This window comes from Falco cherrug, chromosome 4, assembly GCF_023634085.1.
Source record: "Falco cherrug isolate bFalChe1 chromosome 4, bFalChe1.pri, whole genome shotgun sequence".
NCBI lineage: Eukaryota > Metazoa > Chordata > Aves > Falconiformes > Falconidae > Falco > Falco cherrug.
Genome location: NC_073700.1, coordinates 38,509,559 through 38,531,353, shown reverse-complemented (window position 1 = coordinate 38,531,353; position 21,795 = coordinate 38,509,559). Strand labels below are relative to the sequence as shown.

Below are 21,795 nucleotides of genomic sequence, written 5' to 3'. Positions count from 1 at the left end.
AGCTACAGCTTTTCGGGAAGGTGACAGCTGATGGGACTTCCCAGATGCCATCTCCTTTTGAAACCAGCCTCCTGACAGGGTAGGAAATTACCAACAGACCTAACACTTGCCAGAGGAAGGGTCTTACCTAAGCCCTTAGCAGGTGCAGCCCTAGGACAGGTGGGGAGCAAGGCTTGTGCCCGGAGCAATCCCTGGGACACAGCCCAGAGGAGTGGCTGAAGATCCAAACTCCTGCTTGCCCCCATCTCTCCTCCCCAAACAGGGTTCACCATGTGCAGCCAGTCTGGCCACGAGCCCACCCTGACCTCCACCAGCTCTGCACCATGAGAGCTCCATCATCCACCATCATCTCTACCATCAGTCATGGGTGACCTCTCAGTTAGACTTGATGAAGAGAAAGATGTATGATTACAAATTTAGATGCAGTTTAATTGGAGCTGCCTGCTAGAACAGACCCTGCCAGGGCAGGTCTCCTAACAGGACATGCTATTTTCATCTGTTTTCCTCATTGACTTCTGCTTACTCTTGACCATTCCAGCAGCAGGAACTTTGGGGCCAAAATACAAGCCACTGGGCATAAAGCAGGCAGCAAGCTCCACCGTGGCTTGTGATTATCCCATGATTTTGGTGAGATCCACTTCCCCTTCTCTGGGCACTGCTGCTCTGCCCCAGAACTCACAGAAAGTGGAGTTATTTGCCTTGGGTCTCAATGATGCTGGGTCACCCTGCCCACCTGCCTTCAGGGAACTTCTCTGCTCAATATTGCAGAATTAATAGCATTTGCCTAAAAGCCAACAAAACCAGTTACACGATTTACAAATGAACGTTTTTGCAGAACAAAAATGCAAAATAATGATCAGCCCCACTTGAGTGAGCAGAGCTGGGGAGGAAAGATCCGCCGGTCCCACTGCTGCGGTGGCTCTGACTCCTCAGGTGTGGATGCAGCACTCCTTGGTGTGAAGCGATCTACCCCTTCATAGATAAACCCCATAATTCAAGAAAGCATTCATCACTGGCAGAAAAATGGCTTTGGAGGAAGGGGAGTTCGTTCCTACTCTTATTCTGCTCTTTCAAGAGACAACTTGAATGTACTTGTGGAAATGGTTCTGTGTATGGCGCAGCAAAGGGCAGAGCTGCTGTGACACCGGCCTCTCCTGGGATCTCCTCAGTGTTCCTGGCTAGCGAGGGGGTTACGTAGCAAAAACTCTCAGCTCTGCCAGACCTGGGCGAGCTCCTGGTTTTACTTCGAGGGAATTCATTGCAATTTGGATGTTGTTAAGTCTGGTTTTGTGGCTCTTCTAGGAGAAAGCAGCTGTGGCTGGGGAAATGGCTGTGCATTGAGCATCCCAGCAGGACAGACCCCACTGTCACTGTTCAGCTGTGGTAGTTACTGTATGCTGCTGTTCCTTAGCAGATAACTTTCATCGATTTGCATAGGCGGCAGCCCTGCGCTGACAGGAAGGAAGATTGAGTGAGACCCGTGGCACAGGAAGGGGTGAGGAACAAACTGAAAGAGAGAAAAAGTCACCGGGCTGGAACTGGTGGCAGAGGGTGGCTGGGGAAGCCAGACCCACTTTCCTTGGGTGCTGCCCTGAGCATTGCCCTGGCTGCCAGGTCCCATCGCCTTCGCGGGTCCCCCAGGGGCAGAGGCCACCAACCAGAGGGATTGGCTTCCGTTTTCTACCTTGAACTTGAGCATCCAGGCGAGGAAGAAGCAAGGCTCTAGGGATAAAGGGCTGAGCAGGGGCACAGAGGAACTGCATCCTCCTGCCACAACGAGGATGTGTTCTCTGCTCTTCTGCTCCCACACAGACCTTGGGAAGACAGCACAAGGCTGAGGTAAGGTTTTGATGGGGCTTTGGAGGAGTATGGGGAGAAGGGAGGTGTTGCTTGGCCCCCCTCTATGGGGACAAGCTGCTGCAGACCTCTTGCTCTGATGGCCATGTGAAATGGAGTCGCTGGACCAATGTGGCAGGGCCAGGAGCTGTTGGGTAGAAGTCCCTGGGAGGGGCAAGATGTGACTGACTGCCTGCAGTGCCCAGCGTAGCAGCCTGGTGTGGCACCGCCACCGGTGCTGGCAGGACTGGGTGCAGTGGTGCATGGCACTGAGCCCTGAGTGGTGGAGATGAGCATGGGACCTCCTGGGAGACCTGGCACTTGTCACAAATTCTGTCCCCTTGCCTGCTACCACCTGCCCAGACATGAAGGCAGCTTCGGCCAGGCTGCCTTGCCCGTGCAAAACCTTGTGCAGTATCAGCTTTTGCCCCCATGTTAACATTACTTACTGAATTCATTCCACTTCAAAACCATCCAAAAAAATCCTCAATGTGTACTGCAAATAGAAAAGTAGGAGATTAATGACATAGTTGCCCATGGCACAGTGCAAAATCACACCAAAGAGTGAGGCAGGGCCCTGGGTCTGTGGGCAGTCCAAGACCAATGGACCTTGAAGCCCAGAGCTGCACCCCTGTGTCCCCCTTTGGCAAACGGGCTCAGCACTCCTTCCTGGAGCTCAGCCAGAGGGAACAGCCACACCAAGGTCTCCAAAGGTGCAGCTGGTACCTTCTTCGGGCCTTTTCACTGTGGAGGATCCCCCAGTACAGTGTAGGACCCAGAAACACAGGGAGCAGGTCTAGGTGATGGAGCTCAGCAGGGACATGTGGCCATGCCTAGTGGCTGTGCGTGCAGGTGGGCACAGTGCCTGAGGCACGCTGGACTGCGCTGTCAGTGCATTAGGCTTAATCCTGCTGTCACTTAGGCACTCTTAAGGTCGTTAGGGGCACTATGTATCCTCTAAGTATGGGACTGCTGTGGAGAGGAGCAGCTGGAGCATAGGCTGCGTGCTGTCACTTGCTGAGATGTCACTGGCACCTGGGGCTTGGCCGCCACATGAAAGGGTTATCCAAGGCGAGAGGTATGTCGTTTGAGGCAGCCTGGGCAGAGCTTGCACAAAGGATATCCATGTTGCACAAAAATTTCTTTCTGGAGAACTCGTGGCCACTTTTTGTGATGCTCTGTAAGCCCAGAAAGCTGGGGCTGGCCCTGCACATCAAAACCCAGCAGGGTGCTGAGGTGGGGTACCGCATCTGTTGGCATCCCTGCATCCTCCAAGGCCGGCCCATCCGCCTCGTTGTTGACGGAGACAGGCTGGCAGCTTGTGCACGATTTTCACACCGACGTCCTGAGATCCTATAGGTGAGGAGGGAAGAAGCAGTTTGTGAGGAGGGGATCTGCTGTGTGTGTGTCCATGGTGAAGTGTCCTAGCGGCAGCTCAGCAAATGCATCGTTCTTCATTTTGCAGCTTGTGAGGTGTTGCAGTACCCTGCAGAATACTTCCTGTCTGAAATTAGCTTCATTTTTAGCTGTTTGGAATTACCCATAGATTAGTTTTTGCTTTTTTTCTGGTGAGATTTGTTGTTGGGACTGCTTGGCATTCAGCCTAGGGGTCCTTCATGGCTTCTCACCTCCGTGACTCACCAACTCCCACTGTGTCTGGGCCTTGTTGTTCTGGTTGGGGTTTCAGAAAAAAACACCAAACAACAAACCTGGTAGGGGTTAGATTTGGCATAGGGCATCACTCTGTAAGTGCAATACATTTTGCTAGCATTCAATCAAGACCAAAAAAAGTAAGACTGCATCTGGATGTCCTATTTAAGCTTAGATAACCTGCAAACCTGGAAGTTTCATAATTGGGTAGAATGCAGAAGATACTTAGTCGCTTTGCCTAATTGACATAAATAATGTGAAATCTTTTCAGTTCTGCCAAAAGGTGGCAGCCTGCAACCTGGCTTTAGGATTTGCTCACCTGAGTGGGAATGGCTGGAGGTGTTGGCTTGGCAAATGTGTGCAGCTCACTGACTTCCAAAATAGGATCAGTTCAAGGTGGATATATCACAGGAGAAATAAATAAAAAGCTCTGAAGGTGTGAGGGTAAAGGAGCCTGAGATATGCTGGAGGAAACCCGGTGCGCCAGGAAGTGGTGGGAAGGTCTCACGGGGTTGGTTTCTCTCTGCTCCCATGTCTGGGGGAGGGAGAGCAGCAGTCAGATGGGTGCTGTGCTGCTGGGGTTTGAGCTGCACCGAGACACGTCACCCCAAACTGGAGATCTTTGAGGAATCGGCTGCACAGACAAACCCTGTAGTGACGGGACAAGGAGAAGGCAGCAGCTGGGCTGAGCGTTTCTGGATGTTTGGGGGCATGGAGTTGCACTGGAGCGGGCATTTCTCTGTTCCTTCAGGTGCTTGGCTAATGATGCAATTATTAGCTCAGATAAAAAGCTTTGTAATGTACTTAAATACTGCAGGTCAGCCCATTTTCTGATGTTTTCCATATGTGGGTCCCTGCAGCCATCCAGGAGCTCTTGCCCAGCACTTTGGTGCCCATTCTAGACTAGGCACCCTTCAGCCCTGTCCCCAGCCCACGGCAGCAGGTTGGCCCCCAGGGCTCTGCTAGCTGGAAAGCCCCGCTTGAGGTGCCAACCAGCATTCCCTGACACTGCCAGTGGCTCTGCCCACAAGCTCCTGCCAGGTGACAACTACAGATTTTAGGCTGCTGAGCATCGCAGCCTGATGCAGGTCCGGTGCTGCTGGTGGCTGCTGCAATGGCTCCTGGCATAGGATGGTCCCAGGTCCTCAGCAGATTTTCAAAGTACAGGGTAATGGATCTGTCCAGTGGGGAGTGGCTGCTGTATGAAAGCCAAAGCCACCTCCTGGAGGATGAGGATCTGAGAGGCTGGATAGAGCAGAGGAGGCAGTAAGGAGCTGTTGTCTCCAGACACCTTCATGCTGTGGCCATCCCAGGACTGTTCTTTCCTCTTGGATCCCCTGGCAAGCTGCTTTTGGTCTGTGTTGGACTTCCAGGAGCCAGAGATGAGCAGAAGCAGCTATGTCTAGGTCTGTGTTTTCTGGTGTTGATGCCAGGCAGTTTGAATTCTGGAACAGGATGCACATAGTGAAAAATGCGGTGGCTGTTTGGTAGAGGGTTGTCTGTGCACGTGGCCAGGGACCTTCCAGCATGGTGGTTGTGGCTCCAAGGCACTGATGGGTTTTGGGCAGGGACCCTCTGCTAACAGGCATGGTGGGACATGGGGATGGTGTGGCATGGGATTGAAACTGCTGGAAGAACACATCAGTGTTGACTGGACATCCTCAGATGGGAGGATTTTCCCTTGGGCTGGGCTCTTGGACCACACCAGGCAAAAAAAGCCTTTAGCACCAAGTTCTTGCCGACGAAATCCTTCATTTCCCTCCCTGGGCCTTGCAGACACCATTCAACGGTTTGGCTGGGCAGCCTCCTGCCCTCCAGCTTCTTATCCCAGTGCCCCTATGGACACAGACGTCAAGGCAGGGGAGACACAAACCATCGCTGGATCACTGCTTCCCCAGCTGCCGGTGGGGCAGGGATGGGCACTTGTCCCTGCTTTATTCTGACGAAGCGATAGCCGCAAACCCGGGGCTTAGCTCTGTGCACGCAGGATGGACATGGACACTGCTTTCCAGCCTCCGGCGTGGGGGAGTGCAGCACTTCCAGAAGACGACTCATCCCAGCAGCCTTGGCATGGGCTGAGTTGCATCTTGGAAACACCCTGGACCTCTGTCAGGGTTACAGAGATTGGCTTTGACTGGCCTCTGCCCTTCAGACAGCTCTTGTAAGAGCAGAGAGTGCCCTTCACCCTCCTAGGAGGCAGCCTCCAGCATCACTTGGTGGTCCTAGAGCTGCACCTGAAACTTTTCTACTGGAAGCAGAAAAAAAATCACAGCTGCTAAATTATTTCTTCTGCTGCTTTATTCTCCCGGTTAGGTGCCTTTGCATGAGCTGACCCACGGCTGCTGGTTTCTAGCAGTGGGATCACATTTGGAAACCGCACCAGAGGACACCATCAAATAACCTCTGGTGTTAGAGCAGGCTTCCTCCCATCAAAGGGCCTTTTCTCACCAGACAGCTTTCAGAGGAAGGGCTGCAGGGAACATCGCTGCAAGCAACAAAACCCCCTTTCATTTTGGCTTTGTTCTTGGTTGCATGGTAAAGATGAGAGACCTGGGGACTGCTGTGTGCAAAGACCTAACTGAACTTTCCAGGCCAGTTAGAGACATGATGACAGCAAAGGGTGAAAATCTCACTGTGAATTGCCCCTTGATGGTATCTTAACTGACCAAGCCACTGTCTGGTGGGGCCGGGGGGCGGGGGAAGAGGTGAAGAGCAAGGCGAGCTGCTGCCACAGCCCTGCTGCTCCCTGTATGGAGAAAAGGGCTTTGCTGTGGGGCAACTGTCACTGCTGGGGGAGCATGGGACCTCTGCCACCTCTGAAACCAGGGGTCAGAGCTGGGCAGCTGAGGAAGAGCAGAAGGACTTCCCTCCTGGAGGGAAATGTGGGTTCAGGCCCAGCTACAACAGCACCCCACACCACTACCAGAGCTATCAAAGCTGTGCGTGAAGCCACATGGGCAGGTGGCAGTGGGCTGGTGCTTTGCCACCCAGCACCTCTCGGACACTTATTCCACTTCCTAGGATGTGCTGCAAAGGGGTCTTGATGAGAGATCCAGCTGGTGGGGTCTGTGAGGGACTCTGCTCTGGGAGATGCCGAGTCTGGTCTTTCCTCCTGCAGCCCAGACACTGTCTGTGCAGCTGGGCTGCTGCTGGTGGCTAAGCCCTTATGTTTTCTGGTGGGAGAAATAAACCCCAGCATGGATCTCCTGGCAGGAGGATGAATGGAAAAGAGATGTTCCAAGCACCTTAACCTTGCACCATGGACCAGCAACTCTACCCAGTTTCCCCCATCAAGCTACATTTGTGCTTTCTCCCTGGAAAAGGTCAGGTTTGACCAAAGGGAGTGAGTGTAGCTGTACCTCTTGGCAAGGCTGCGCTGAAGCCAAGTCCCACTCAGGAGTGGGTCTGGGCAAAGACAACGCTGCCTGTGGGCAGGGAGCTCCTTGCAGTGCTTCTGCCTGGCACGTGGGGGTGATTGCATGGATCTAGAGCATCCTGTAGGCCGGGTGGAGGTGAGGAAGGGATTCAATGCGAGGAAATGGCCAGGGCACCAGGACACTTGTGTTTGCATCGCTGCTGTGATCAGACAGCCCCTAGGGCTGAGCAGTTCCCACCTAGACAGGGCCAGCTCCTGCACATGACTCTAGTGCTGCTGAAAATGGAGTAACTACAGAGCTCTGCAACAGGATGTGGTGTTGGCCATGCTCAGCAAACCCTGACAGAGGCTCTGGACGGCGGTGAGGTGGGTTCGAAACTGAAACGGGCCCTTTATCACTTTGCTTATTGCCCCACGACTTCCTTCACAACACAGAGAAGGAAGACACATGAGCAGTTAGCAGCCCTGCCATCGCTCTGGTAACAGTGGTGGCACTCAGGCTCTCGCCAGGTGACCTGCGGATGGCATGAGGGGATCGTCACTCTGCTCCAGAAAGGTTCTGGCATCAGCAATGGTGGTGAAGGCACCGAGTTGTGGCACATAAGATCTCAGCAAAGGTGCTGCAGCATGATGGTCCTGGCTCTGCCCCTGCCAGGTCCACAGCTCTAGGGATGCTGGTCTTAGCCAAAAGCTGATGAATGGACCCTTGGCTCGATCACGGTCAGTACGACGTTAGCTCGAGGTGGGCTCCCTCGCACAGCGCTCCTGATGCTTTTCTTCTTCTTCCACCAGGAACATGGATAAAGGCTGAGGAGCCTCAACTAACACTGAGCCAGCCAGGGGACGTGGGGCTGTCCATGGGACGGCTGTGCTGCTGCCAACACAGTGCTCCTTGCCCAGGGATTACCCATGTCACGGGAGGCCTCTGATGGAAGGTGAGTGGTGGCTGGGCAGCCAGAGATCCATTGTCTTGGTGGAGTTTCGGATTCAATAATGGGACAAGGTGGGGCAGCAAGGAATGAGGGTTGACAGCATTTCCTAGTCTAAGAGCTTGGAGACCGCTGTGCTGGCACTGGGGAACGGCTGTCTCCAAAGATAAATGACCTCACTTAGACTGTTATCTCTGCATGGGCTCGGTTTTCAAGAGGAAGTGTCATTTCATGATTGTGTTCTTCTGTTTCTTTGACTCTAATTTTGATAGCTGCTGCTTTGACCAAGCAGCTCCTAACAAAACAGCCTGCCACAGCTTTGGGATAGCATCATCTCAAGGAGGACTTTGGCAGGTAGCTCTGGAGGGCTCTAGTTTACTCCCTGCTATGTTCAGAGTCAGTCGGGGTGCTCAGTTGCTGCCTTTCCCCATCACTCCTGAGCAACCTGCTCAGGGCTTGTTCAAGACCCAGCTCTCCCGCTCTCCCCCCCCACAGAGGTTTGGATCAATCGCTACCGCAAGCAGCTGGTGAGGTCCATCTCACCGCAGTTCCTGGAGGAGATCATCTGCTACCTGCGGAGGCTGGACCTCCTGACAGCAGAGGAGGCCAGCAGGGCACAGGAGGCGAGCTCCCTGCCTGAGCAGGTGAGGGCAGTGGTGGACATCCTGGCTGGCAAGGGCAGCTATGCCTCCCAGTCCCTGCAGACCTTCATCGAGACCAGCAATTCCCAGCTGTACCTTCACATCACTGTCTATGGTAGGTAGTCCGCTTTGGACCCAGTGAAGGGTGTCTGCCCATATTTCCCAGCTGCAGGTGCTTGCTGGAGCACATCAGGATGTGCACAGAGCTGGGCAGCATTGGCAGCTCCCGTGGGAGCAGCCATGCAAGTGACAGTGCCATCTCAGGGTGTCTGCTGGGGAAGGACAGAGCTGGGGGTGATGAGGGCTCTCTGCCAGGTCTGAGGGGGACCTTCCTCCAGGCCCCTTGCTGCCCTCAGCACGCCTCTCTGGGCAGCCTGAGGAGTCTTTAATGTCTTCAGTGTCCAGGTCACACCAGGCACTCCCAGCAGCTGGGCTGGGAACAGGGGGACAGTGGGAGGAGGACAGTTGGGCATCCCTGACCCCATCTGTTGGTGGGTGGCTGCCCCAGCTTCAGGCTCTCCTTGCAACCCTCTTGCCAGGAGACGTTTCCCTGGTTTTCCTTCTGGTTGGAAGGCTCCAACCGTGGCTGGTGTCTGCTCTGAATCTCTCACAGCACCATCTCCTGCTTGTCCAGCCTTTGCTGGAGGGTTTAAATACCCTGTACCAGGGCTGTGGTGCTGGAGCCAGGTGAGCCTGACAGGTCCAGAGATGGTCATCAGGTTCAGCCAAGAGTCCAACTCATCAGACAAGTCCATGGTGATGAGGCAGGGCTGAGGTCAAGCTGGAAAGCCAATCCAGAGGTCAGGATCAGGTCCAGCCAGGGCAACCAGGTTCAGACACAGTCCAGTGGTTACCAGGCAAGTGCAGAGCAACGAGGTCCAAGATCAAGGTGCGGATCAGTATGGTCCATAGCAGACACAGGTGTGATGGTGCTGCAGACGAGTGTTCCCACGACATAGCTTAGGCAGGGGCTGAAGGCCCAGGGCTGAGCTTAAATGGCCTCCTGGACCAATGGGTGAGGCTGGTCAGGGCCATTTAAGGCTATTAGTGCCCTCCAGGCCCTGGCACACACCTTCCTGCCCAGACGTAAGGGCTCTGTGTGGTTTCCCCTCTGCATGGGCATGTCAGAAAAGTGAAGCAGCATCTCTCATTTGCACTTGTGGCTACCATCCTCCTTCTCACCCCCCTGTTGCATTTCTCTCTGTGCAGAACCCATGGTGCAGAAGCACCTGGAGAGCCTCCAAAGCTACTATGGGAATGGCTTGGAGATGGGTCCCCTCCAGCGACTCACAAACTTGCTGCTGGTGGAAGGCTTGACTGATATCCAGCAGAAGGAGCATGACATCCTGCAGATTGAAGCCACCAAAGGCCTACGAGATGTAGCCAAGAGCATCCCTCTGGAGAAGCTCTTCCTGCCTCTCTCCAAGGTTAGCATTCCACCTCGGATCTCTGTCACCATCGGAGTGGCCGGGATTGGCAAAAGCACACTGGTGAAGCTGTTCGTCTACACCTGGGCAAAGGGGGAGATCAACAAGGACATCATCTTTGTGCTGCCCCTCACCTTCCGGGAACTCAACACTTACGAGAAACTCTCTGCTGAAAGGCTCATCTGCTTGGCATTCCCTCACATCACCGAGCCTAACTGCATCTCGGCAGGAGCTGCCAGGACCCTACTGATCCTTGACGGCTTGGATGAGTTCAAGACACCTTTGGATTTCTCCAACACGGTAGTGTGCACCGATCCCAAAAAGGAGATCCAAGTGGACAACCTGATCACCAACATTATACGTGGCAACCTGCTGCAGGAGGCTTCTGTCTGGGTCACGTCACGGCCGACAGCAGCCAGCCAAATCCCTGGCGGGCTTGTTGACCGGATGACGGAAATACGAGGTTTTGGAGCTGCAGAGATGAAGGACTTCTTGGACCAGATGTTCCTTGACAATAGAGACCTATCCAGCCAAGTCCTGCATCACATCAGGGCTAACAGGTCGTTACATGTCCTGTGCACTGTTCCTGGCTTTTGCTGGATTTCTGGCTCCTCAATTGGTTATTACCTAAAAAATAGTACCAATAAATCCCAAGAAACAACTGTCGTCCCCAAGACCCTATCAGAAATCTACTGCTATTATTTTAAAATGGCCCTGAGCAGTGAGTGGCCAGAAAAGCCAAGAGAAACTCTAAGGATCGAGCAGGCTGTGAACAACAGCAAGAAGATAGTGGGCAGCCTGGGCAGACTGGCTTTCTACGGGCTGCTCAAAAAGAGATATGTATTTTATGAGCAGGACATGAAGGCATATGGCATTGACCTTGCTTTGCTGCAGAGCAGCTTGTGCAGTCGACTCCTACTCAAAGAAGAGATGCAGTCCTTCACAGCCTACTACTTCTCCCACTTAACCCTACAGGAGTTTCTAGCAGCTATTTATTATTACACGGCTGCCAAGCGGGCAATATTTGACCTCTTCACGGAGAGCGGGATGTCCTGGCCCAAGCTGGGTTTCCTCAACCACTTCAAGAGCGCTGTTCAGAGGTCACTGCAGGCAGAGGACAGGCAGCTGGACATCTTTGTGCGTTTTCTCTCTGGGCTTCTCTCCCCACAGGTGAACAAGCTGCTCTCTGGGTGGCTTCTGGTGAAGGATGAGCACAACAGCTTCAGGAGCCAAGCGATCAGCTTCCTCCAGGGCTGCCTGAACACTGACTATGTCATCTCCTCACGGACAGTCAACACTATGCACTGCCTGCATGAAATTCAGCACACAGAGATCGCTAAGACTGTGGAAGAAGCAATGAAGAATGAGAGCTTGGCTGGGATGCTCAGCCCCATGAACTGCTCTGCCCTGGCTTATCTCCTGCAGGTCTCTGATGTCTGTGTGGAGGAGACGAACCTCTCCAACTGCCTCACCTACAACGTCTGTAAGAGCCTGCTCTCCCAGCTCCTCTTCTGCCACAGCCTCAGGTGAGTCCCAGTTGGATTGCACTAGGAGAAGCAAGCAGGGACGTGGGGCCGTGACTCAAAATCCGGGGTGTCAATGGGAGATACGGGTCCCACCAACATTGTCCGTCAGCAGAGAGCTGCCCTGGGGACAGCACTGGGTCAGCTCTGCTGCTGTGCTTGAGTTTTATCACCTGTGGTGGGGCAGATGTCACAGGAGGGTAGACCTTTCTCCACTTTGTTCTCCAAACGCTTGCTTTTGCTTGTTCCTTGTATCTTCTCCAGGCTGGACAATAACCAGTTTAAGGACAACGTGATGGAGCTTCTGGGCAGCGTGCTGAGTGTGAAGGACTGCCAGATCCAGAAGCTCAGGTAGGACCTGGCCCAGGGCAGGCAGGCTGTTTATGGGGGTACAGAGCAGAGCTGGGGACACCTCAAAATCAGGGTGAGGGTCCTCCAGGAACATCCCTCCCACTGGCTCTCCAAGGTGTCTAGTGACAAGGACAGCCCCACATGATGTCCTGCGCCCAGGCATGGTGACCTTAATCCGCTGTGTCCTTGCAATGGCTCGCCCAGCCTTCCTGGGACCGCTGCCTCCTCATTCCAAAAAATGTGTGTAGAAATCCCTGGGTTATCCCAACAAACTGCTTCCCAAGGTCATGGCTGTTTGTTGGACATCCAAGGCTCTGCACAGAGCACCTGGACACCAGGCAGGGAGATGCCTTGCCCCAGACAGATGTGTCCCCACTTTCCCCTGCTCCCTGCCCTTCTTTGTGGCTCTGCATAAAGTCCCCCATGCTGTGATCTGAGCTCTCTTTTCATGGCACAGATTAATTTTAAGTCTAGAAACTCCCCTTCCACCCTGTCCTTGCAATTGCCTGCCTGGTGTCCACCCCGGGAGAGCAGACCTAGGAGTGTCCACCACTTTGCATCATTGTACCATGAGCCAAGTGTTCCCCATGGCTTTCCTCCACTCACCCATCCCAGCTGTGTCCTGGGACATGCCAGGGGCTGCAAAAGCCTCTTTCTCTCCCTGAAAAACACCTGGTTTTTCTTTTTCTGGGCAGCTTGGCAGAAAATCAGATCAGCAACAAGGGAGCCAAGGCTCTGGCCAGGTCACTGCTGGTGAACAGGAGCCTGACAGCACTGGAGTAAGTGTTCCCCCTTTACCAGCTCCTGTCACGCATGTGTTCCCCGCCGGGAACCATTCCCATGGCTGCAGCAGGCCCAGATCCCTCCTGGCCTCACTGAGCTGGGGAGGGTCTCCAGCCCCCAAAGGCACAACCACTTAAGAGGTGAAGGTAACTCTCGCGAGCTGCTGGCCTGATGTCCCACCTTAGTGGTGCCTGAGATTGTACCACACAGAGACATTTGGCTTAAACTGGGCACATGCCACTCTGGCTTTGCTAACCTTGGCTGTCCTGCCTGTCTTGCCCCAGCCTTCGGAGCAACGCCATCGGCCCCACTGGAGCAAAAGCACTGGCCGACGCGCTGAAAAAAAATCAAGTCCTGCTCTCTCTGAAGTAAGTCTTGACTCCTGTAGTACCTCTGGGAGAACATCTCCATCCAGGAGAAGCCCTCTGCACCCTTCTCCTGTCCCATCGAGGTTCTGCCCACCTCAAGGGGCAGCGTGTGGGGAGACCCTGGACGTAACCTGGTTTGGTTGTGCGGGGCAGTGAGCACCAGTGCAGCCAGCAGAGACCTGGTGACCAGGGCAGCCCTGGGCCAGAGATGTTGGGATCCTCCTGCCTCTCAGCTTCAGTGGGTCCAGAATGAGGTCAAGGTCCAGGTCCGTCCTTTGTGCAGGAGCTCACAGGGTGCTGGTGCATGGAAGGAGGCATCTCCTGTGGGAGAGGAGGGAGGGAGGGCCCTGGGCAGTGATGCTTGGGGGCCAGATGCCTTTCTCATGCCAGGGACGAGGGCAAGCAAAGGCCAGGGCAGGCAGCCACTGCCCTGCACCCCTGCATGGTCCCTTGCCCTGCTGTGGAAGCAGCCATGCATGGCTTCACTCCTTTCTCCTTGCAGCCTGCAGCACAACACCATCAAGGAGGATGGTGCCACCTTCCTGGCCGAGGCCCTGCTGACCAACCACAGGCTGACAACCCTACAGTGAGTGACCAGGACCTGCTGTCCCCGCAGACCGACATGCCATCGATGGGGATGTGGCACCTGACATTCACAGCTGCCTTCCTCTCCTTTGCAGCCTGCAGAAAAACGCCATCGGAGCCCACGGTGCCAGGAAAATAGCAGAGGCACTGAAACAGAACTGCAGCCTGAAGGAGCTGACGTAAGAGCAGCACAAGGCAGAGGGATGCGATGCCAGTGCCGTGTCTCCTGGGATCTGCGGGCAGGGGTGGTGGGCAGAGGTGGTGGGCAGGGGCTGGGCCATGCAGCACAGGCAGGACGGACTCTGCTGGCTTTGCCCCAGGAGATTGGCGTGGGTGGAGTGGGGCAAGGACGGCAGTGCTGCTTTCGGAGTGACCCTGTGGAGATGCTCTCCGTATCTCTGGGATGTGGGGTGCCACGTAAAGAACCGAGAGGCCAAGCCTTCCCTCCAGCAGAGGCGAGCGGCAGGTCTTCAGGTCCTGCGATACATTAAAAGCTATTTCAGCCCAAACCCCAACATACAAGAACAGGGGTGTACGTAGGCTGGGAACGAGACTGCAGCAACTTCGTGCTTACTGCTGGAGCAGAAAGAGCCTGGGGGAGATGATTCCTTTGCTGGCAGATCTAACCTGGCTGCAGCATGGCTGCCGGTAACACCTGCCCTTCCTCTTGTGTTTTAGACTCTCCAGCAACTCAGTAGGAGACAACGGCTCAGTTGCCTTGGCTGAAGCTCTGAAGGTGAACCACAGTCTGCAAAGCCTCGAGTAAGTCCCCTCTCTGTGCGTAGGCTCCTACTTGCCCAACAGAGCCCAGCCTCCTCACTCCAGCAACACCTCCCACCCCTCAGAGCTGCTCATTCCACCCCTGACCCTCCCCACATCCCTCCCACCACACATCCCCTGGAGGGGCATTGGGCTGTGGGTGCTCTGTGCAGGCTGGAGCACCACGTAGCAGCTGCCAGCAACGCCAGCGGCAGCTGGGCTGGTCCTGCCTTCACCAGAGGAGCACTAAAGGAGTTAATTCTCAACCAAGATGATTTATTTTTTTGCTTTTGGAGGATACTAGTAGCTTTGGGTCTTCTTGCTCTCAAAAGTGATGGGAATTGGCTAATGAGGGAGGGAACGGACTGGGGCCTGGCAGAGTCAGGGTGAGATGGTCCAACCTTCATTCCCCTTGGGAACGGCAGTCAGAGAGGACTGCTCCTCCCACCTGGCTGGAGCGGAGGCCTGATGGCTCCTGGGGATGAACTGCTGTGCCTTGGGTCTGTTGCCAACAAAGACCCAAGAACTGCAGGACCCACATGCCCAACTGAGCCAGCAGCTGAGGTGATGGCCAGACAGGGACAAGACTGCCCTGAAGTGGAGGCAAATCCTGTCACCTGTGCTCAGTGGGGCTGGTGAGCAGAAGATGCTCATTCTGGCCTGGCTGCTTCCAAAGCTGGTCCATTAGGCCTGGCTCCCTGGCCTCCTGTGGCTGAGAGATGCCCATTTCTCCGTGAAATGGGGCACTTTTCATCCCAAGCACAACCCCACAGCCTACCTGCAATGCCGGCGCTGGCACGTACTCATGCCTTCCCCTGTTTGTCTCAGTCTCCAGAGCAACTCCATCAGCAGCGCTGGGGTCACTGCGCTGACAGCAGCTCTCTGCTCCAACAAGGGACTCGTCAACCTCAAGTAAGTGACGACCCCTCTGGCCATCCTGGCCAAAATCTGCTGCTGGGATGCAGGAACTTTTTGGAAATCTGAGCTGTTGCCTGTTTGTTTCCACAAGCACTCTGGGATGCTGAAAGCAGCCTCTGTCCCTCCTGTGTCTGCAAGCATCTTATCTCCATTGTTAGCTTTCTTCCCTTGGGACAGTATCTGAGCATCCCTTCAGCCGTGTCTCACAATGAAACGACAGCAGCAGTGACAGGAGGCTGGGAAAAAGCCCTGATGGGCCATCAGTGCCCACAGCTGCAGGATGCACAGGGAATGGAGGTGTAGATGGTGGTGGAGATGCAACTCAGACAGGCTGCCCTCACAGTAGATGGTCTCGGCCCAGGAGCGAGGGGTGCTGTGTGGGAGCCACCAATGCCCTGCCTCGGCCACTCCTCCACAGCCCTGTCTCTTTCCCCAGCCTGCGGGAGAATTCCATCAGCAAGGAGGGGGGCCCTGCCATCGCCCACGCCCTGCGGACCAATGGCAGCCTCAGGAAGCTGGAGTAAGTCCCATGGGCCCCAGGAGGGCTCCCATGCTGCTGCGCAGTGTCGCTGGAGTTGTCCCAAACGCTGCATGTGTGACTTGTGCCCTCTCTTTCCGGCTTCTAGCTTAGCAGCGAACCTGCTGTACGATGAAGGCGTCAAGGCCATCGCTTTAGCGATGAAGGAGAACCGCGCGCTCACGTCCCTCCAGTGAGTTTCCCCTTGGCCCTGCCTTGGTTTGAAGCCCCTCGCATAGATGTGGGGCAGGGACGGTGCCCCTGGGCCTCAGCCTCTCCAGGCTGTGGGACTCGAGGTTGGCCTTCCGCACGATTTGTGCTGTGCCATCACAGATGGACCCACCGCGTCTTGCACCTGTGTCACCTCCCAGCCTCCGCCTCGCTGGATGGGAGCCCATGGGTGCTGAGCGTGGAGGGATGGAGGCATCCTCCTGTCAGGCTTCACCTCCTGTCTTCTCCTGTTTGCAGCTTGCAGTGGAACTTCATCCAGGCAAAAGCTGCCACGGCCCTGGCACAAGCACTACAGTCCAACGGCAGCCTGGTCAGCCTCGAGTAAGTGGGGACATGGGTGGACAGGTCCTGGGCAGCGTCTTCTACTGGGACCTGCCCCAGGGCTCTGGCCTCAGGCCGCACCAGGGGAGGTGGCTTTGCCTGCTGCCTCCTCAGTGTCCCCATCACCTGTCCCTGGCTGGGGGTGCTCGAAGTGCATGGTGGCTCAGGGGCCCCCCAGGCCACCTGTGGAAGCCTGGCACGCTGTGCCCCGTGCTCGCTGCCCTCCTGCTCCTGGGCGCCTGGGCCGTGGGCAGGCGCAGCACTCAGGTGTCTTAGCTTGCAGGAGAATGCCATTGGAGATGAGGGAATGACTGCCCTCGCTGCCGCGCTGAAGGTCAACACAACCCTGGCAGATCTCCAGTGAGTATCCAGGCTGCAGCATCACAGCCTAATTAGCTTGTCTAATTAGCACACCATAGCCACCTCACAACATGCACTGAAGGGTCCTTGTTCTGCTGCAGCCTGCAGGTGGCTTCAGTTGGTGCAGCTGGTGCCAAAGCCCTGGCAGAAGCCTTGATGGTCAACAAGAGCCTGCAGATCCTGGAGTAAGTGTTCGCTGGGGCCACCAAGTCCCCATGGCTGTGACACCACTCCCTGGGGATGTCAAAGACCCTCATCCTTAGCTTGGCACCACTTCCACCCTTGCATCATGTCCTACCAGACGTGGCTCGCCCATTCCTTGACTCACTGGTGTGGGGCCACCTCCTCCTCACCCACGGAGAGTGCGGGGCTGTCCCACGCTGTCCTTCCTCACCACCAGCCTTTCTTTGCAGCTTGCGAGGAAACTCCATCGGCGTGGCCGGGGCCAAGGCAATGGCCAACGCGCTGAAGGTGAACCGCAGCCTCCACTGGCTCAAGTAAGTATCCTGCTGCCCGGGGTGAGCCAGAGCGAGCCTTTCCCAACCTTCCCGGAGGGAGCAGTGAGGGGACGGCCAGGCCAGCAGGTCTCAGCCAGGCAAACTGAGCTGGTGGCTTTTCCCAATGTCCACACCCATGGCATGCGTTCCCTCCTGGTGGCCACATCTCCCTGGCTGGTGTTTTCTGACCCTCCCACCTCCCGCAGCCTGCAGGAGAACTCCCTGGGCATGGACGGAGCCATCTGCATCGCCACCGCTCTGAAGGGCAACCACGGCCTCACGTACGTGAAGTAAGTGGCTGCTGCACTGGGTGGTAAGGCAGGGATGGGGGACACCATGAGATCCATCAAGGGACCTTCCCCACCACTGACACTGCCCATTCCTGGCTGCCTTGCAGGGACCTCCCAAGGGGGACAGGGGGAAGGGCACGCTGTGCTCCTCCCGGCGTGGCAGCCACCATACCCACATGGCTCCAGACCTCGCAGCTCCTCTCTGGGGCAAAGAACCACCTCAAAAGCCAAATACTCTCCAAAATATCCCAGGGAGGGGCTGGCTCAGCCCCTCAGCTCCCCAGGGGCTTTCTCCAGCTTTTCACCTGGCTCCCTCTGGGCTCTCAAACCCGGAATCCCCTGGCACTGGATGTGTGGAGGGTGCAGGTGATCCTGGATGCTGGTGCACAGTTGGGGAACATCTTTTGTACCCACCAAGGACCCTGCTCTACCTCTTGTCCAAGCCTGAGCTCCTCTTCTCTTTGCTCCCAGCCTGCAGGGGAATCGCATCGGCCAGTCGGGAGCCAAGATGATCTCTGACGCTATCCGGACAAGCTCACCCGACTGTGTTGTGGATGTGTGAGGGTGCCTGGCTGCTGTGAGAGGTGGCCCAGTGGGTCCCTCTGGCCAGCGTGCCTCCGCAGGGAGCTGCTTGGCCTGCTGCCCGCCCGTCTCGGGGAGGAGAACCAGGGCAGGGAGGGCTCCTGAGCTCCCTGGCACAGCCCAGGAGGACCTAGGGCCTCCAGAGCAGCAGTGCAGGGGGGTCAGAACTCGCCAGTGTTGAAAGGTGGGGGACGTACACCCATCTCCCTCTTCATTCAGGCCCTGGGGGAGCTTTGAGGAATGGGTGACATGCAAAAAGGAGGGAGGAGGGGGCAGATCCCACGTGCCAGCCCTCCTCATTTGTGTGGGTGACTTTTACCTGCTGCAGCCAGTGGCAGCAATCCCTCCTGTGATCTCCGTGGGGTTACAGACCCTCAGACCCTGCCCCAGACCAGGCACATCACAACCACCCCGGGGCTCTGCTCCCAGTGCCAGCTCTTCTCCATCTTCTTCTGGCAGGGATCCCAGGTGAAACAGGGGCAGGGTTCCCAGCCGCCCCTTCTCACCTGGCTGAACACAGCGGCGTCCCGCAGGCTCCCCTGGAAGTCCCAGAGAGAGGCGGAGGGTTGCTGTTGTGCTTTGGAGCTGGGCGCACCAGAGCAGGGTCCCCAGCAGCGAGTGCAGCCTGTGCTGTTTGCCATCCCTCAGCAACAGGTCGGTGCTGCCCAGCGTGCCTGAAGTGTTCGGCAGTGCTGTTCCCGATCGGAGATGGGCAGCCCCAGGCATAGGGGTGGAACCATCTAGAAAGACCTTGGAAAATGAAGAGCTCTCAGGCTGATGGGAGGAGGAGTGTAAGAGGATGGGCCGCTGTCAGCACACACGTGTGGGTACCACACAGGGATGGCCTTATCATGGAGTTCTGCCTCGACTTCTTGGGGCTCCTGCTCTTGTCATCAGTGACGAGTTGTGTGACCTTGGGACACGTCTTCCCCATGTCCCAGCTGCAGGCAGGGGCTGGCCCTAGCAGGTCACCTTTTGGGCAGGTGGCTGCTGAACGCAGAGGTGCCAGGTGCTGCCTTTGTGCGCATGACAGCGACCCAGTGACTCTCTAAGAAGGTTTGCAGGTGGACCAGTAGCCAATCCATGTGCCGCACGCCCCCCTGGCTCTCTCCAGCCACCGCCCCCTTGCCCCCCCCTCCACCCCAGCCAGAGCCCGCACCGATGCGCTGCTGTCCCAGGGCAGTACGTGACTGCTTCAGGGGCCTGACCTGGAGAAACAGCGGGCTGAGCTGTGCAGTATGTACATACCTGGAAATAAAGTGGTTCCCAGCCGAGGTGGTGCCTTGGGCAGCCTTCTGCTCTTGCCTGACGTTACACTCGGGTGCACTGCGCCGCTGCCCCAGCTGCGGACCCCAGCGCCTGTCCCGGTGTGATGAGGGCTCGTGGCATTTCCATGAGGCGCAGGGGCTGGTGCATGGTCACCACCAGGACGCAGTAATGCTGGGTGGTGTAAGCCCTGCCTCTTCCACCGTGATTGCAGGGCAGATTGAGGCTCAGGTCCAGCTCTGCCCAAAGCCCGTGCCTAACCCTGTGCTGAAACATTACCCAAAACACCACGGAGAGCATGACCAACAGCCCCAAGCTGGCTCCTGTGCCCTGCAGCACCAGGCAACAGGGAGATAACAACAATTTGAAATATTATTTAATTGCACATATGTAGCAATGCACGAATGCTTCTGAATGCTCAGGTGTGCAGAGGGCACAGTTGCACTGCCCCCCCGCTGCTGACGGCACTGCTGGTCAAGCCTGGTGCGAGAAGCTGCAAGGCAACGTGTGGCCACCCTGGAACCCGCAAGCTTGGTGGCAGTGCTGCCCCAGCGGGTCTGTGTCTGCACACCAGGGATGCAGCCCGCCCCCCGTGTCGGCTACAACGCAGGAAATAACAGAGAAATCTGTAACTCTGAAACCGCAGCCCAGACTCGGGGACTGGGCCCAGTCTCACGGCAGATCCCCCTCACGGGTCAGACGTACCTTGGCACATGGGGAGGACCCAGGACGGATTCCATGTGTAACATGGAAAAATGTTTTTGGAATGGATCCTAAAATCGGGACATTCTCATCCCGTGGGAGAGAGATGTGGTGACCACATGCACCTTCTCACCGGCTCTCACCCCCACAGCTCTGCAGCAGGCATCGCGCACTGAGAACGCCGACTTCTGTCTCTGCTCCCTTTGAAATGAGGTGCAAAAGGCCAATTAACTTCCTGGTGTGCCAGGAAGCGTCTCACCTGCCAGGCAGCTCAGCCCAAGCCTGTGTGACCATGTGTGTTTCAGCGCGGCACTGCACCCACACGTGCCCCGTCGCTACACGAGAACCGCGCCGTGTTCACCTGCAAACTTTTGTCCCACCTTGACGTGACATTTCAAGCCCTGAGCTCTGCTGATGGGGAGCTGCCTTGGGTGTGACTGTTCCACCCTTGGGGTCAGAGATGCAGAGAGATGAAAAAGCTCTCGGTTTTCAAGTAACTCACGTGTATTCCCTTCTCCAGCACAGTAATGGAGGGGCTGGATCCGACCCCAGACTTCAGATGAGGGAGCAGAGCAAAGTACTTCACTGATGTAAAGAAAGGGAAGAACAGAACAGCTGGGCCTCTCACCTGCCCTGATGAACACACACCAAAATGAACTCTTCTAATCAAGCACTGATTTCTGCTCCCGTAAAGACAAACCGTGATGCTAAAGCAGAGCTGAAAGGAAAGAGGCAACACACCAAACTCCAGCTTCTGCCTTCACCTGAACATGCCTTCACTGATGGCATCAGCGCAACTTACCGAACAGAGCCCAGTTTTTCACCCATTTGAGTGCTTAAATCCGAGTCCTCCCCAGAAGTACCAGTATAACTAAAGGGCTAATTTCCTACAGGTTTAGTCACGGCACAGTCCTGCACTGCTGCTCTCAGGACACTCAAGGACTGCCCACTGAAATCTGAGAACGCTGGCGCAGCTGAAATACCAAGTGGTGCTGCACTGAAGGTGGTCTTTGAGGACCCTTTCACTAGTTTCCCAGTTTTAGCTTCACTGCTTTAGTCTAACTGGTGCTGCTCTTTGTGGACACAAGCCCTTGATTAAGTAAAGGATATGTTTAGGATAAGTAGATTTAAGCCAGATTTAAAATCAATTTAAATGTGCTCCCAGAGCAGCTTTTCATCCAGTTTTATTAAGCCAAAAAAATCTGTTTGGACATAATAAAATGCAGGGAAATCGAGCACACGAAGCTCACTGGAGTGAGACTTTTGGCACTGCAGTGCATGAGAGCCAGTTCTAATGCAATTATGGAAATAACCGCACTCCATATTACTGTGATTTTCATTATGGATACACTGCTCGTGCTTTGAGAGTCACAAGACTGGCAATCCAAGTTTAATTTTCAAGTTTAATGAACGTTATTTGCTGACTCCTGAATTCATGCTGACAAGCATTTTTCAGATGGCAGGGTATGAACTCCCGGCCTGCACACTCTCCAAAATTTGTATTTCAAGATGCTTCCTGGTCCTGCTACTAAAAGGGTCAGAAGTCATTATCGCTTTCCTCTAGTGGCTCCGGCTTCCTTGCTCGGTGACCAGATTTGCTTGGGGAGATTTCCATGCTGTCATCTTCCATTTCATCCTCCTCCTCCTCTTCATCTTCATCCAGGTCAATCTCACTATCCCCCGAGTCCTCCTGAAGGAAAGCAAGCACAGTTCATAACCAGTGCGGTGCTCAGATGGCAAGGCATCTGTGCCAGCTCAAACGCAAGGGATGGCGTTAAGATGCTCCTGCCCCCGCATACGTGCAATCACACACCTGGGGCTGGGAGGGCTGTTTGTCTGCACTTGTACGGGCCCAGATTTGGACTTGCTCTGGGGAGCAGCAG

General features: G+C 55.6%; 2 protein-coding genes across 8 annotated transcripts in view; one reads left to right on the top strand and one right to left on the bottom strand.

The window, feature by feature from the left end:
* The first annotated feature begins 1,475 nt into the window (after positions 1-1,475).
* NLRC3 (NLR family CARD domain containing 3) lies at positions 1,476-21,038 on the top strand. Of its 3 annotated transcripts, none has more exons than XM_005436817.3 (19): positions 1,478-1,839; positions 7,655-7,797; positions 8,287-8,547; positions 9,642-11,385; positions 11,647-11,733; positions 12,429-12,512; positions 12,801-12,884; positions 13,387-13,470; positions 13,565-13,648; positions 14,148-14,231; positions 15,057-15,140; positions 15,583-15,666; positions 15,773-15,856; positions 16,132-16,215; positions 16,492-16,575; positions 16,677-16,760; positions 16,989-17,072; positions 17,279-17,362; positions 17,834-21,038. In XM_005436817.3, exons 2-19 carry the CDS (start codon positions 7,791-7,793, stop codon positions 17,922-17,924), a joined length of 3,282 nt encoding a protein of 1,093 aa, XP_005436874.2. In that variant the 5' UTR covers positions 1,478-1,839; positions 7,655-7,790; the 3' UTR covers positions 17,925-21,038. The 3 variants fall into 3 exon arrangements, with proteins under 3 accessions (XP_055564903.1, XP_005436874.2, XP_055564902.1); XM_055708927.1 differs by lacking the exon at positions 1,478-1,839 and adding an exon at positions 7,314-7,479; XM_055708928.1 differs by lacking the exons at positions 16,989-17,072; positions 17,279-17,362; positions 17,834-21,038 and having other exon boundaries at positions 1,476-1,839; positions 16,499-16,575.
* Positions 21,039-21,295: 257 nt separating this feature from the next.
* Positions 21,296-21,795, bottom strand: part of CLUAP1 (clusterin associated protein 1) — a 68,732-nt gene continuing 68,232 nt past the window's right edge. For 4 of the 5 annotated variants that reach the window (XM_027801874.2, XM_027801871.2, XM_005436780.4 and 1 more), the window contains one exon: positions 21,296-21,602. In XM_027801874.2, the coding sequence (XP_027657675.1) occupies positions 21,450-21,602 (153 nt within the window). In that variant the 3' untranslated portion in view covers positions 21,296-21,449. The remainder of the gene's footprint in view (positions 21,603-21,795) is intronic. The other variant, XM_027801873.2, reaches the window with a different exon arrangement.